The sequence below is a fragment of the Salvelinus namaycush genome, chromosome 11, assembly GCF_016432855.1.
Source record: "Salvelinus namaycush isolate Seneca chromosome 11, SaNama_1.0, whole genome shotgun sequence".
NCBI classification, from domain to species: domain Eukaryota; kingdom Metazoa; phylum Chordata; class Actinopteri; order Salmoniformes; family Salmonidae; genus Salvelinus; species Salvelinus namaycush.
Window position 1 is genome coordinate 10733932 of NC_052317.1, and position 16181 is coordinate 10750112.

Consider the following 16181-nt stretch of genomic DNA (forward strand, 5'->3'; position numbering starts at 1 on the left):
CATTCCGTTTACATACCTGAGAAGGGCACCTCTGTGCTCAGCCTGTGCAGGCATTTGAGCCACTTGTCCCTGTTTTTGTAGTCCTCATCTTGACTTGTAGGAATCTCGAGGATTCCAGAGATGGGGGTTCCCTGTTGGAAAAAAGTGCAGGGTGTGAGCAATGAAAGAATGGATAACAAACAGGCAAAGCTTTGTTCACCTATTTACGTTTGTTAGCTAGCTAGTATAACAAATTGCTGCTGGTGCTGCAAGCCATCAAAGCTGCAGAATTATCTACAGTGTGTAGCTAACTGCACCGGCTAGCTTGATACGTAGTCAGCTAGGTAGCCAACTGTGGTTACTATACAGCTAATAGTACAGCTAATATTAGCTGACTATAGTCTAATAACATAGGGAAAGGCACCAATTATACGGCGCACTGAAGATTGTTTCAGAACCGTGGACAGCGACCATATCCAACGTGGGAGAGTGCATTTGTTAGTATTTGATATATTAGTGTTGCACCACTTTGTACATCATAACGATATACAATTTCAGTATCGCATGTTTTAGCGTGATGGACTGTGCAATCCCAGTGACAGGTGTCTTGTGCACCATTAATTATTATAATTTATTTTGTTTTGAGACTAATCGACTACAGAAACTTTGGTTGACCAAACAGCCTATCAACCAAACAATTGACCAGTCAAGGGTGGTCAGCCCTAATAATAACATATATATATATATATATATATATATATATATATATATATATATATATATATATATATATACTGTATATACAATACCAGTCAAAAGTTTGGACACACCTAGGGTTTTTCTTTTCTTTTTACTATTTTCTACATTGTAGAATAATAGTGAAGACATCAAAACTATGAAATGACACACATGGAATCATGTAGTAACCAAAAAAAGTCTTAAACAAATCCAAATATATTTTCACTACTACTTCAGAGTAGCCACCCTTTGTTTGACGAGCAGGTGTCATGTAGTGTACCTTTTTTTTATATAAAAAAGGTAGGGGCATGGATCAGAAAACCGGTCAGTATCTCCTTCGCATAGAGTTGATCAGGTTGTTGAATGTGGCCTGCAGAATGTTGTTCCACTCCTCTTCAATGGCTTTGCAAAAGTGCTGGATATTGGCGGGAACTGGAACACGCTGTCATACGTGTTGATCCAGAGCATCCTAAACATGCTCAATGGGTGACATGTCTGGTGAGTATGCAGGCCATAGAAGACCTGGGACAGGAATTGTGTACAGGTCCTTGCGACGTGGGGTCATGTAATATCATGCTGAAACACAAAGTGATGGCGGCGGAGGAATGGCACGACAATGGGCCTCAGTATCTCGTCACGGTATCTCTGTGCATTCAAATTGCCATTGATAAAATGCAATTGTGTTCATTGTTCGTAGCTTATGCCTTCCCATATCATAACCCCACCGCCCCCATGGAACTCTGTTACATCAGCAAACCACTCGCCCACATGACACCATACACGTTATCTGCCTGGTGCAGTTGAAATCGGGATTCATCCATGAAGAGCACACTTCTCCAGCATGCCAGTGGCCATCGAAGTCACTGAAGTCGGTGACGACGCCGAACTGCAGTCAGGTCAAGACCCTGGTGAGGATGACGAGCACGCCGATGAGGCCGCTTATGGTAGAGAAATGAACATTACATTCTCTGGCAACAGCTCTGGTGGACATTCCTGCAGTCAATATGCCAATTGCGCGCTCCCTCAACTTGAGACATCTGTGGTGTTGTGTGACAAAACTGTACATTTTAGAGTGAGTGGCCTTTTTATTTTCCCTAGCACGGTGCACCTGTGTAATGTTCATGCTGTTTAATCAGCTTCTTGATATGCTGCACCTGTCAAGGGATGGATTATCTTGGCAAAGGAGAAATGCTCACACGTGTAAACAAATTTGTGCACTGAATTTGAGAGAAAAGCTTTTTTTGCACATGGATCATTTCTGAGATCTTAATTTCAGCTAGTTAAACATGGGACCAACACTTTACATGTTGTGTTTTATATTTATTTATATATATTTTTTAAATAATATTTTTAATTGTGGGATAATTACAATCAGTCAGCAGGTAATGTCAGTGGGAAAATGTCCCTTTCTGGGGGTGGGGGGGGGGGGGGGCTCCCTTCAACGGCATATTGAAACGTTCCGGATTTCCCTTTTTTAATGAAATTTTTTGGGTGGGTTGATTTCTGAATGTCGGTTCTCCCTCCCTCACATCTTGGAAGTATGTACATGCCTCCTTTCTCTTTCCCTCTTCCCTCTCTCGCTTTCACATGACTTGTGGATGCGTGCATGTGTGTCTCAACCTTTTTGAGGAGTTTTTTTTTAAAAATGTGCATATGTTAGAGCGAGTAGAGGAAGAGCTTTCGTGTACTTACTGCATGCCCGTTATCGAGAGGTGAGGGAGGGAGAACTGACATTCGAAAATCAACCCACCGAAAATGCGCGCTGCTGCGTGCTAGCGCAGGCTAACGCTCACCGCTCGCTCATCCTCCGAAAAGCAGGCAAAGTTTCCATGTTTAATGTGCAACGGATAGAGCGAGCGAGAGGGGCGGAATGTGCTGACACAGTGTTTTTTTGTGTGTCTTAACTCCCCAAATTAATAATCAGTGCGGTTTAGCCGTGCACTGCCAGGAGCAGGAGGCTGCCAAGCTCTGGCCTCGCGAGCGGTGGGCCCGAAAAGGAGGCCCTGGCAGCCGGCCACAGAGCTTTTGCTTGTTCAGGATTTTTGATTCAATCCTTTATTGTGCTCCACTCAGGCAAAGGGCCAAGGCGAAACAAACGCAGAGAAATGACTGGAGGGATGGAAAAAGGAGAGGGAAAATAAAAAGGGAAATGGGATCTCTCTTTTTTTCTCTCTCTCTTTTGCCTCGCTCTGTTGCCCTTCCCTCTCTTTCTCTCTTCCCTCCCTCTCTCCTTTCCCTTTATTTTTATATAATTGTAAAACATGTATTTAACCTTAAACTAGGCAAGTCAAGGATAGAGGGAAAGGAGAGGTCTTTATTTATCCCCATCTCCTTTCCCTCTATCCCCCTCTATCCCTCCCTCTCTCCTTTCCCTCTATCCCTCCCTCTCTCCTTTCCCTGTATCGCTCTCTCCCTCTCTTTCTCCCGCTGTGACTGAAAACATATTTGGTTTACTGTATGGGGTGGTTGTGGTGAGGGTGAAAAGTCGACAGCTCTGGTTTTGTTGTCTTTCTTCCCCTTTGTCTCAATGGCAAATTGCTTCTCTGAGTATTTGTATTTTGAACAATGTAAAAGTAATGTATAAGACAATAGTCTTGTTGGCTGCCTCCAACTGCTGTTTATGGGCTATGTGGTCTTTCTTGAGCAAATATGAAATGAAAAGCACATGCATTGTAAAGGACAAGAAATAGTCTGGTCATGCTCCTATGTCAATGGAGGCCTCCTGGAGTCCAGTTTTAAGGTCTTGTCAGAAAATGTAACCATCATTTGTGTTGTTTCAGCTGTTTCTCTTCTGGATTTGACCGAGCAGTTCACACCGCCAGAAACTGCTCCCCATACCCTGGTGAACCTAGTGGAGGCCATTGAGAAGAAAGGTACATACAACGCTACACACAGCACCATAAACATGCATACACAGTAAACATAAATAGTAGTGGCCATTCAGAGGAGAGATACTATGGGAATGCAATAAATTACTCATAGGTTTTGGCATAATGGAATACTGTCTAATACCTCCACAGACTGCACTGCACCATTACACTGTTGTTTATTTGTCGCTGATAGATTTCTCACCTGTGCGCTGATAGTGCCATGCAGTGATGCAGGACAGGGGGCTACATTCACACTGCATTATGCACGAGGTCTTCATTCACAGTTTCTCTTTTTTACACATTCAACACACACACTTCCTCCCACTCCAACCAATTCCACAACATTGTGTGAAATATATATATTTTAGACAGACGTGTCAATTTCACGGTTCGGCCCATAGTGTAAATGACACATTTTCATTTACATCGCACATTCAGCAATTCCACTCTTTTGAGAACACATTCAGCCCTACATTGGGCTCTGGACAAAAGTAGTGCACTATATAAGGAAAAGGGTGCCTTGTGGTATGCAGACTGAAATACTTCCTCTAACATTTTCTTCCACACAGGTTGCACAGATCGGTCTCTTCCTCTATCCTGCATCATAGCTCCCCGGAGTGTATTCATAATCACATCCCTAGTAGAGATGGGCATGAGTAATCAAGTCCTCGAACTGACGTCAAAACTCAATTTTTACCAGAGATGTAAAAAAATATATACAAAAATCTAATACTGTAAAACGATTTGGTCGAAATGTTGTCTTCATGACAACGTTAATTTGCTTTGACTCTGGTGTTCCATTTGTGCTTGTGCATTTGCGGGCTCCTTAAATTCCCTTTCGTGTCTCACTCAATAGCGTTCTGACTGCTCCCTCTACACCCTACAGAAATAAATGCCTATAAAAACGTATCTAACTGATAGGATACACAAGCTATATTCCTTGCCAAATAACGACAGTTTTTAAACAAATTCTAAATGGACTGGTTGACTGAAGTATGGAAATATGTGTTCCAACAATGACTTGCAGTTTTGGAATAATTGTCATTTTCCGTTTAGGCTACTTTGCTTTTGACACTGGTTACCCCAGCCACAAAGTCAAAATTGGCTATATCGTAAAAATTCATGAAAACCAACATTTGCTTTTTGGTCTAAATTGAAGGTAGGGGCTAGGCATAAGGTCACTGGTGTGGTTAAGGTTAGGGTTGACGGTTAGGTTTAAAATCAGACTTTAAGAAATTGTAGAAACAGGCCAGGGTTTATGATTTTGTAGCTGTGGTAACTAACGTTAGTGATGACCGTACTTTGCGAGCTGCTAGTGACATTTTGAATTGGTTCGACTCGGCTATTACCCCGTAAACATAGACTGGTTCCACACTGAAAATAGGCAACAACATTAGTTTGATAAAGACGGAGCGTATTTTCATCAGAATCCTGGACATAATTCATCCCCATGCATTGTTAAATGTAGAAACATTCCAAGGAAGAGGCATAATAAACTAAATCGAACGTCTGTATATCGAAAATACCGATTTTGTTTTGTAACCCTGAAAAATATATTTCAACTGCCAAATTGAGCCACGTTTCGAATGAGCACTCTTTGAGAATAGCTGTTCCAGACACGAGATGCGAATCCCACTTTACTGTTTAATTTTTATTTATTTTTATACATAATGTTTTTTTTTACTATAAAATAGGTGTCTTGATTGTAATAAGGCTCTGTAAATAGGAGCTACATTATCAAAACAAGGCTATGTCATTGCCCAGCAAAAGGATTCTACAAGCAAGCGCCACACTGCCGAGGTTACTACCCTTTTGAAGATTGTTTTCCACAATATAATATAACCAGTTGATATTAGTTTCAATAAATTAATCTTAAATGGCAATATTTTTTTTTATAGACTGAATATGAGTCATTTTAGCAATTAGGATTCACTATCTGTAATGGTTGTGATACATAAGGTATTGTTGCTCATAATTAGGTACTGTTGGCATATAGATAAATCACACGCTCCAACAGTCAAAGTTCAAATGCCAGGCTCTAATCCCTAGGGTCTTTACATTTAATGTTACCATCTGTCTGCGTTTGTCATGCCAAGTCAGGCAGTCATGCATACTATAGAGGGGCTTGTTTTTAGAAGGCTGATGAGCTATTGTCTCGATTCGTCTGCAGGTCTGGACTGCAAGACACTGTACAGGACACCTGTGGCGTCCTCCAACTCGGAGAGCCCAACACAGAGCTGGAGTGGTGGTGAGTTACTCCCGTTACGCTCCAGCTGTATTTGTTCTGTTAGAATTATTAGTATAGTAATGCTCGAAATTAAATGTTTTGAATGAGTGTTAAATTCGTGGGGGGTGAGTTATCTTATTAGACTTAAACTGTAGTAGACGGCCATTTTATATCCAATTTGCGGTAACACTTACTTTGTACAACCTCTATAAATAATACATGTATACCTTTTCTCAAACCCATAGTGCATGATAAGACTTGCTACACTATTAGCATATAAATGTAGGTATATCATGCACGTAATGCATTCAAAATGCTTCCAATGCTTTTTCCGTGTGGCAAATCTGGCTGAATGAAATGCAGCTGGCCGGACCCACTGACTCTCTCTCTCTCTCTCTCTCTCTCTCTCTCCAGAGGTGGAGTCAGGTAGTGACGTGGGCGCCTTGTCGGAGTGTGTGGTCCGCTACCTGAGGGAGCTGCCGTCCCCCGTCATCCCCCCCAGTGTTTACCCAGACCTGCAGGCTGCGCTGCAGCACGGCGCCGCGGGTACATGCCACATTTCACTGACCCCTGCTTGTGCGCAACCACCCCCTCCCACCAACCTATCCCCATCCCAGACGATACAGACCTAGGCTATAGAAAGTCACAGAATCGCATGAAGCTGATTGTGTGGCGTGTCAATCGCGTGCCCCCCTCCTGCCTGTGAGAATAAGCCAGGTGTGGAGTGCTGGCGATGAGCTAGTCACAGGCATCCCAAAAATGAAACTTGTACAGCTACCCTGGTCCCTGGGGATGTCAGAGACTTTGTGTGTATGTATGCTGAGAGCGAGTTCCTTTTTGTGTGTTCACACTTGCTTGTGTGAGTGAGTAAGGGGCTGTGGTAACATGTGGTCTGCCTCCTATCACAGACGTGGCGGCAAGCAGCAGCGGAGGCAGGGAGCTGAGCCTGGTCCTGGAGAGGGCCACTAGTGTGCCCCTGCACCATCGCCTCACTCTGCAGTACCTGCTCACACACCTGGGCAAGGTGGGCCAGGGCTCCCAGCTCAACGGCCTGGACCCTCACACCCTGGGCCTGGTCTTTGGGCCGCTGCTGATCCGGCCCAGCTCCTCCACTGGGTGAGTAGGAAAATACATGATCTAACATCTAAGGAAAAATTAGTTAAGTATTCATGCCCCTGAGTCAATACTTTGTAGAATTACCTTTTGGCAGCGATTACAGCAATTTGGAATTTCCAACACATTAATGTTTCTTATAAAAACAAGAAGTCAGTCTTTGTTGGTTGTTGTTTTTACAATGTTCTAACGCCGCATTCACACCACCCAGACATATGCCAACAAACAACAGAGTTGGGTCAGTGTACGCCGGTCGTCTGTGTTGGTTGCCATTTTGCTTGGTAATATTTTGTCCAATTCGGCATGTTCAATCAGCGTTTGGTGTCAGGAATGGGAGTATTGTGTGAACAGTGCGCAAACATCTTAATGGATTGCATTCATACTGTATAAACCGTTGCTTTTCAATAGTTCTCAAATTGCTTTACATTGTATTGGAGTAACTAACCTCAAACCCCACCCTTGTGATGTACAGCAGCCATTTTGTGTCAGATTGCGTAGTTACCACACAGCTAGGGAATATACAACCACATAGCTAGTGATATCCTCTTGAGATGGACAAGTGAGGGCTCCAATGGCACTGGATTAGTGGAAGAACATGTGATTGTTAGTGCTCTCTCCCTCGTGTGACTCGAGAGGAAATCCCTAACGCTAAAAGCTGTTATTACAGACTGCAGCTGAGTACTTTTCCCCTGCCTGCTCAGCACCATGTGTTTGAATGACCTGCCGCTGACTGAACATCTTATGACTATGTGTCTTACTCCCTGCTGTTGTTGATTGACAGGTTGGAGGTGGGGGAGGAGTTCCCTGCACTAGCGCTGGAGAGGCTGCTGATGGAGAGGGCCATGGGCCAGGAAGTCCCGCCCCCTGGTATGGATGGGTAGATACAGTGCTTTAAATTGGAGGGCTCAATAGAAATTAATTTAGAACCTGGACTGGATGGAAATAGTGTTTTTTTTAGAATGGTTTGCACAGAATAATGGATTGTACTATTTACTGTGCATAACTTAGTGCTGATTTGTACAGACCAATAAGCACACACGAAACATCCCCAACTAAAGATGATTTGGCTTGTGTGTCAGGATCTACATGTGTAAATGAGACCTTTTCTATTGAAAATCTCTTGTGATGTTTGCTTGTCCAAAACATTCTAATCTAATGGGGTTTTCGGTTGTATCCGTGTGTTTTGTAGCTCTACCAGTCAAGCCAATGAAGGCCAAAACCACGACTCCAGCCATGACTGAGACTCACATACTGAGTGATTCCGAGTGGTACTGGGGGGAAATCTCCAGGTAAAGAGCCACTCGTGTATCAATAACACTTCTAAATCCTCAATTAAATAATTTACTACATCAACAAAATAGTTTTGGCCCCCAAGTTTTCTAAGAAAAAAAACAACTATTTTTTATTGTTAGACATAAAAGAAACTGTTAAAACACCAGCAAATCAGCTCCAAGTGATTTTAATAAGAGATTGACTTCGGAAATTATTCAGACCCCTTGACTTTTCCCACATTTTGTTGATTACAGCCTTCTAAAATAGTTTTTTTTCCCTCATCAATCTACACACAATACCCCATAAGGACAAAGCAAAAACAGGTTTTTAGAAATGCTTGCAAAAGTATTAAAAATAAAACAGAAATACCTTAGTTACATGAGTATTCAGACCATATGCTATGAGACCCGAAAATGAGCTCAGGTGCATCCTGTTTCCAAATGTATTTCATATTAAAACTGAACTATTACATTAACATAAGTATTCAGACCCTTTACTCAGTACTTTGTTAAAGCATCTTGGGCAACGATTACAGCCTCAAGTCTTCTTGGGTATGACGCTACAAGCTTGACACACCTGTATTTGGGGAGTTTCTCCCATTTCTTCTCTGCAGATCCTCTCAAGCTCTGTCAGGTTGGATGGGGAACGTTGCTGCACAGCTATTTTCAGGTCTCCAGAGATGTTCGATCAGGTTTAAGTCCGGGCTCTAGCTGGGCCACTCAAGGACATTCAGAGACTTATCCCGAAGCCACTCCTGCCTTGTCTTGGGTGTGTGCTTAGGGTCGTTGTCCTGTTGGAAGGTGAACTTTCGCCCCAGTCTGAGGTCCTGAGTGCTCTGGAGCAGATTGTCATCAAGGATCTCTCTGTACTTTGCGCCGTTCATCTTTGCGTTGATCCTGACTAGTCATCCAGTCCCTGCTGCTGAAAAACATCCCCACAGCATGATTCTGCCACCACCATGCTTCACAGTAGGGATGGTGCCAGGTTTCCTCCAGATGTGACCCTTGTCATTCAGGCCAAAGAGTTCAATCTTGGTTTCATTAGACTAGAGAATCTTGTTTCTCATTGTCTGAGAGTTTTTAGGTGCCTTTTGGCAAACTGCAAGCTGGCTGTCACTTGTCTTTTACTGAGGAGTGGCTTCCGTCTGGCCATTCTACCATAAAGGCCTGATTGGTGGAGTGTTGCAGAGATGGTTGTCCTTCTGGAAGTTTCTTCCATCTCCACAGAGGAACTCTAGAGCTTTGTCAGAGTGACCATCGGGTTCTTGGTCACCTTCCTGACCAAGGCCCTTCTCCCCCGATTGCTCAGTTTGGCCGGCCAGCTCTAGGAAGAGTCTTGGTGGTTCCAAACTTCTTCCATTAAAGAATGATGGAGGCCACTGTGTTCTTGGGGACCTTCAATGCTGCAGAAATGTTTTGTTACACTTTCCCCAGATCTGTGCCACGACACAATCCTATCTTGGAGCTCTACGGACAATTCCTTTGACCTCATGGCTTGGTTTTTGCTCTGACATGCACTTTCAACTGTGGGACCTTATATAAACAGGTGTGTGCCTTTCCAAATCATGTCCAATCAATTGAATTTACCACAGGTGGACTCCAATCAAGTTGTAGAAACATCTCAAGGATGATCAAAAGATACAGGATGCACCTGAGCTCAATTTTTAGTCTCATAGCAAAGGGTCTGAATGCTTATGTATTAATGTTTTACATTTTTTAATACATTTGTAAAAATTTCTATTAACCTGTTTTTGCTTTGTCATTATGGGGTATTGTGTGTATATTGCTGAGGATTTCTATTTAATACATTTTAAAATTAGGCTGTAACGTAACAAAATGTGAAAAAAGTCAAGGGGTCTGAATACTTTCTGAAGGCGCTGTATGTGATCATATACAAATGTAAGCAAGGTTTGAAGTGGTTATGTTTTAATCAAATATTATATCTATTTGGGTTTCTTGCGGTCAATTTGCAATCTATTATGTGGAATTATGTTCCGGACGCTTGACCATCCGCTCAAGAAAAAATCGTCCCGCGGCTGAATGTAGTTGATGATCCCTGGCCTATAGTATTTATTTATCCAGTAACCACATTTTTGTGTGGATTAAAACTGGATTATAGTAAAAACTATTTGTAGATTATGGTATACGATAATCAGCTCTCATGAAACAGCCTATTGTCGTCATGTGCTAGCCATTAAATTGTATTGTTAAAGTAAAATCTTGCGTAATTTGGTCAGCTGCGTGATTAACTGCTTTGTTCATTCGTGTTAGAAATTGAGAGTTCCGGCAAAAGTTTCCACACTCTCGAAAGGAAACTCTCAGCCAGAGTCGAAGCAGTTTAAGCACCTCCTTCGCCAAATCCTAATACGTCCAAATAGCCAGTGACGAAAACCCCAAAATCTGAGCTTCTGCTGCTCGTTATCTCACGCATTCCATTTAGTCCCGGAAGATTCTTTGGTCTACGCGCAGAATCTGCCCACGGGAGATTATATTGTGAAGGATGTGGCGCTTTCATGAATTCACAATCCCCTTCAACTGTGCCATTGTGTTTCCAGGGAGGAGGTGAACGAGAAGATGAGAGACACCCCTGACGGGACGTTCATGGTCCGCGACGCCTCCAGCAAACTGGAAGGAGAGTACACACTGACCCTCAGGTGAGAGGCTACTCCTTGTATAAAGTAATACAGTATATGTCTTATGTAAAGAGCGGAGGACGGTCAACATTACACATTTACTAAACTTCTGTAAATTAGTGATTTTTGATCTCCTTTTAGAATGTGGAATGTAAGTTTGCTATTGCGATTCTTGGGTTCAGGTTTGGAAAAAGAGCAAATGGTTAAAAGGATCTACAGAATGAATCTTAATGAAAGCAACGTCACTTGGGGCGGCAGGGTAGCCTAGTGGTTAGAGTGTTGAACTAGTAACCAAAAGGTTGGAAGTTCGAATCCCCGAGCTGACATCAAATCTGTTGTTCTGCACCTGAACAAGGCAGTTAACCCACTGTTCCTAGGCCGTCATTGAAAATAAGAATTTGTTCTTAACTGACTTGCCTAGTTAAATAAAGGTAAAATTTAAAAAAACTTTCACAGAGATTTCAAATGTATTTCTCACCGTTTCTCCACCACAGGAAAGGAGGCAACAACAAGCTGATAAAGATCTGCCACCGGGGCGGTCGCTATGGCTTCTCCGAGCCGCTCACCTTCGCCACGGTGGTGGAGCTCATCAACCACTACCGCCACGATTCCCTGGCCCAGTACAACGCTAAGCTGGACACCCGGCTCCTCTACCCCGTCTCCAAATACCAACAGGTACCTACTTTACACTACATGTACATTGACAACAACAGACAACTTTACTGTGCATCGAAATTGAACTTTGTCCTATTGCTGGCCTTTCTAACCTTCCTAATCTTCTGTAGTCTATACCAGAACCACAGATGCATATTTCAGCCAACTCAGATGTATACATTCAGTTTTTTTTTCTCTCCACTCCTCGAATTCCAAGACATTTCCGGTTCGAGTGCAAGTTAGAATTACATTTTCATGGAACGTTTGATTCAGTTCCTGCTCAATTTGTATTGCAGCATCATTGTCTTCCCGCTTGATTGGCTGCTTTGTGAATATTGTCACTGACGATTGTATAACGTTGCTTTCCTCAGGAGCAGCTGGTGAAAGAGGACAGCATTGAGGCGGTGGGCGAGCAGCTGAAGGTGTACCATGAGCAGTACCAGGAGAAGAGCCGGGAGTACGACGTGCTCTACGAGGAGTACACACGCACCTCACAGGTACTATACTGCTTCCTGTACTGTAAAGGGCGTACTGGGTCCATACTTCTGGAACACACCTCTTGTCTCAGGCTCTGTCCCAATACTCTGAAATGAGATATTTTTCTTGTATCCTTCTTTTATCCTTGCTCTATAACCAATGATCTGAGAGGACAGGTGAAAAGAAAATGGTGGAAATTCACATCTCTCCTAACTGCCATTGCCATGAGTGGAAAAGCGAAGAAGATAAGACTCCATTTCAAAGTATTTCAAAGTCCTGTGTGGTTTAGTTGGTAGAGCATGGCGCTTGCAATGCCAAGGGATGTGGGTTCGATTCCCACTGGGGCCACCCATACGTAAAATGTATGCACGCATGACTGTAAGTGGTCGCAAAAGGAGAGGAAACAAATAGGAGGATTGCATTGGTCCCATCATGCCCCATGCTGACTTGTGTTCCCCTGTGTGTCTCTGTCAGGAGCTCCAGATGAAGCGCACGGCTATCGAGGCCTTCGGCGAGACCATCAAGATCTTCGAGGAGCAGTGTGAGACCCAGGAGCGCTACAGCAAAGAGTCCATCGAGAAGTTCCTACGCGAAGGCAACGACAAGGAGATCCAGAAGTAAGGGTTTTGCCTGTCCATAGTGACATGGGTATTTAAACCACAACTTGTGTCAAACTAGTACCTCTGTATGTACGTAGGCTGTATTTTAAGACAATATAAATCATCAGTCAATGTATTGTAAAGAACAGTCAAACCAGACCACTACCAATGAACCCCAGAGGTGATTTGTTATGGGGCTTTCCCCCCCCCCCCCACTCACTTCAGGATCCAGAGCAACTCAGAGCGTCTGAAGTCTAGGGTGACGGAGATCCACGACAGCAAGAGAAAGCTGGAGCAAGATCTGAAGCAGCAGGCCACTGACAACCGAGAGATTGACAAGAGGATGAACAGCCTGAAGCCGGACCTCATTCAGCTAAGGAAGATCCGGGACCAGTACCTGGTGTAAGAAAATACAATACTATAGAGACATTTTTTGTTTACCATGAAACATGTTCGATTGATGTGCAGTCATCCCGACATCATCAAAAGCTCTGTAGCAGGATAGCTAATGCTGGTGATCATGAAAACACGCAAGACTGATGGCTATAGCTATGTTCAACAAGTTATATTATTTAAATATGCAGTTTATATATATATATTATATTAGTATTTGTTGACTGAATTGAAGTGGACTTGTGTGCAATTCTGTTTCTTTGGTCTTGCAGATGGTTGACACAGAAGGGGACGAGGCAGAAGAGTATCAATGAGTGGCTGGGCTTAAAGAACGAGGCAGAAGAGTAAGTGACAAAGCTGCAACATTTGGCAAGTGTTTAGATTGCATGTTATAAAGCTATACCCGTTGGGTGCGTCTGTAAAACGTGAATTTGAAACTGTTGCCTTGTATTCTGTATTGACGTGATATTGTTCTTGTATTTTGTATGGACGTCATATTGACGTATTTTATTAGGATCGCCGTTAGCTGTTGCGAAAGCAGCAGCTACTCTTCCTGGGGTCCACACAAAACATGAAACATGACATAATACAGAACAGTAATAGACAAGAACAGCTCAAGGACAGAACTACATACATTTTTAAAAAGGCACACGTAGCCTAAAAAATCAATACATGCATACATACACAAACTATCAAGGTCAAATAGGGGAGAAGGCGTTGTGCCGTGAGGTAGTTCTTTAGCTGTTTTTTGAAACCAGGTTTGCTGTTCATTCGAGAAATTTGAGAGAACTCGGAGGGTTTTCTTTAATGGAAGCTTCTGTTATGTCAAACGTGTATTGGCTATTGGGGAACTGTCCCTGAGGATTCGGGTTCATGTTTTTTGGCCTGTTGGTAGATCGGTCAACATGCCCTTGAGCAGGTCATTTACCCTGGATGCTACGGTGTGTCGCTCTGAATGGGAATCTGTTGGATGACTGGTATGATGTAGTTATTGAGCGGTTTCACTGCAAGTATATTGTATGTTTCGAATATTCAATGAATAAAAAATATATTAAAACAGTGTGGTGTACTGCAGGGAAGCTCTCTAGACCCTCTACTCTTTTCTATTTTTACCACTGACCTGCCACTGTCATTAAACAAAGCATGTGTGTCCATATTCTTGTTGTAAAAAGACATTTACAAAATGACAATTATGTCCTTGCAACCAATTCTGCCCACTGAGAATAACCAGGTTGCCTTTACGTAAAAGCTGCAATGCCTTTAAACTCTGCACCAGCTACCCAAAAGTAATCCTAACACCTTTATAAAGGATTTTGTAAAACATCCAGTGAGACGATGAGTCATTAACACCCTGTCTCCCTCCTACAGCTCATACTCGCTCGTGGAGGAGGATGAGGGCTCGCCCCACCACGACGAGTGCACATGGTACGTGAGCGACATCAAGCGCACCCAGGCAGAGGAGCTGCTTAGGGACAAGTGTGACGGCACCTTCCTAATCCGAGAGAGCCAGACGCAGAAGGGCTCCTACGCCTGCTCCGTGGTGTGAGTGTTTATTTCAGTGTGTTACATGTCAGTCAAAAGGGCTAAGATTATTCTATGATGGGTTGAACTATTTTAAAACGGGCAAAGAAAATGCATGCGGTTTTACTTCCCACCTGTTGTTGGCCTTCCCCCAAATGACCATTGTACACTGTGCCATTTAATAAAGAGGATACCAAAGGGGGGAGACCAATATAGCTCCTGGGGAGGTCAAAGCTGTGTGCTGGAAAACCTTGGCAGGGTTGGGGCTTCAGATCCAGCCCTAACGTCTCACTTAAAATGTCGTTTTTAGTGTTTAATTACAAATGAAATGTCTATTAGTGAAAACATTTTTACTTTTAGTTTGTTTCTGTAAAACATTAAATGAGTTTGCGCTGTCTCCTCCAGTGTGGACGGCGACGCCAAACACTGCGTCATCTACAAAACGGATAAAGGCTACGGCTTCGCCGAGCCTTACAACCTGTACGGCTCCCTGAAGGACCTGGTGCTCCACTACAAGCAAGAGTCCCTGGTCCAACACAACGACCAGCTGAATGTAACCCTGGCCTACCCAGTCCTCACCCAGACCCAGCAGCAGCACCCTAGATGAAGGGCAGTGTGACACGACGACCCCCAACGGTGACCAGCACTTCCAAAGCATGGCAACAACAAAAAAAAGAAGCACACTCATTACGTACCACCGTACCAGCCGCAGTAAACATTTAGACGAAAACCCTGTTTGTAGACTGAAAACAACATAAGCACACAGTTATGATGGAAGCTTTCAGACCATAGTTAGAAGAGCAAGAAGGAGCGAGAGTAGAGGGGAGAGAGTCGGGGAACTGGAGGTTAAAGATACTGGATGGAGCTCACCTTTTCTTTTTTTGTCTTGGCACCCACTTACCCTTCTAGGCAAAGGCCTGAGCTGTCATCCCCAGTAAGGACTTGGCTAACCTGGCTGCTCACCACACTGCGCTTCACAACAACGAGATCTAAGAGATGGGGGGGGGAATCCAGCTTTCAGATACATGGTCCTGGAAAGGCAGGGTGAAGTGGCTGGACGCACCAGTTACTTTCTATAAAAAGATTGCTTAAGTACCATAGAAAGAGCCTTGATTGACTACAAGCCTGTGTTGGGAAAGAGGGGAACTATATAGGGTGGGATGCTGGGGTAGGGAGAGGGGGGCATGACAGAAAGCTTTAGAAAAATATATTTTAAAAAGTTTAATTTACTGGTCTCCAGTTTGTTGTAAGATAAACATTCTTTATAAAAATAGACATAGTATATTTGTTGTATTGTGAAAAGATAGATATTCACAATAGATCAAATATATATATATATATATATGAATAGATGAATGCCGTTTCTAAAGGGATTCAGGTTTCCCTTTCCATTTAATCATGGGTAGTGGAGAAATCCCTGCAAGCTCGTTTCTTATTTCAAATGTTCTCTTCAAGTGCTTTCCTTTATACTGTAGCCTATAGCCATGATGGACTAAGGTATTACTGTTAGTATTCTTGACATGTTCTCATTTCTATGCTAATATACTCACAGATCATCGACCTATCAGATCTTAACTCTCAGTACTGAATGGCTTAGTCTCTAGGAAGCCTATGCAGTGTTCTTTTCACAAGCGCTTGCTTTTATGTCGCAGCGTCACTACTACTCACGGTACTTCCTCTTTTGAGCTTGACTGTTGTTTTTATTT

The 16181-nt window shown here is 43.2% G+C and overlaps 1 protein-coding gene across 1 annotated transcript in view; it reads left to right on the top strand.

Moving 5' to 3' along the window:
* LOC120055801 (phosphatidylinositol 3-kinase regulatory subunit gamma-like) overlaps positions 1-15614 on the top strand; it is a 39623-nt gene extending 24009 nt beyond the window's left edge. Inside the window, exons 3-16 of the mRNA XM_039003775.1 lie at positions 3498-3590; positions 5758-5835; positions 6229-6360; positions 6723-6930; positions 7709-7794; positions 8117-8216; positions 10754-10852; positions 11326-11506; positions 11857-11982; positions 12437-12579; positions 12787-12963; positions 13227-13298; positions 14323-14496; positions 14881-15614. Of these exons, the coding sequence (XP_038859703.1) occupies positions 3498-3590; positions 5758-5835; positions 6229-6360; positions 6723-6930; positions 7709-7794; positions 8117-8216; positions 10754-10852; positions 11326-11506; positions 11857-11982; positions 12437-12579; positions 12787-12963; positions 13227-13298; positions 14323-14496; positions 14881-15082 (1871 nt within the window). The 3' untranslated portion in view covers positions 15083-15614. The remainder of the gene's footprint in view (positions 1-3497; positions 3591-5757; positions 5836-6228; positions 6361-6722; positions 6931-7708; positions 7795-8116; positions 8217-10753; positions 10853-11325; positions 11507-11856; positions 11983-12436; positions 12580-12786; positions 12964-13226; positions 13299-14322; positions 14497-14880) is intronic.
* Positions 15615-16181: the final 567 nt, after the last annotated feature.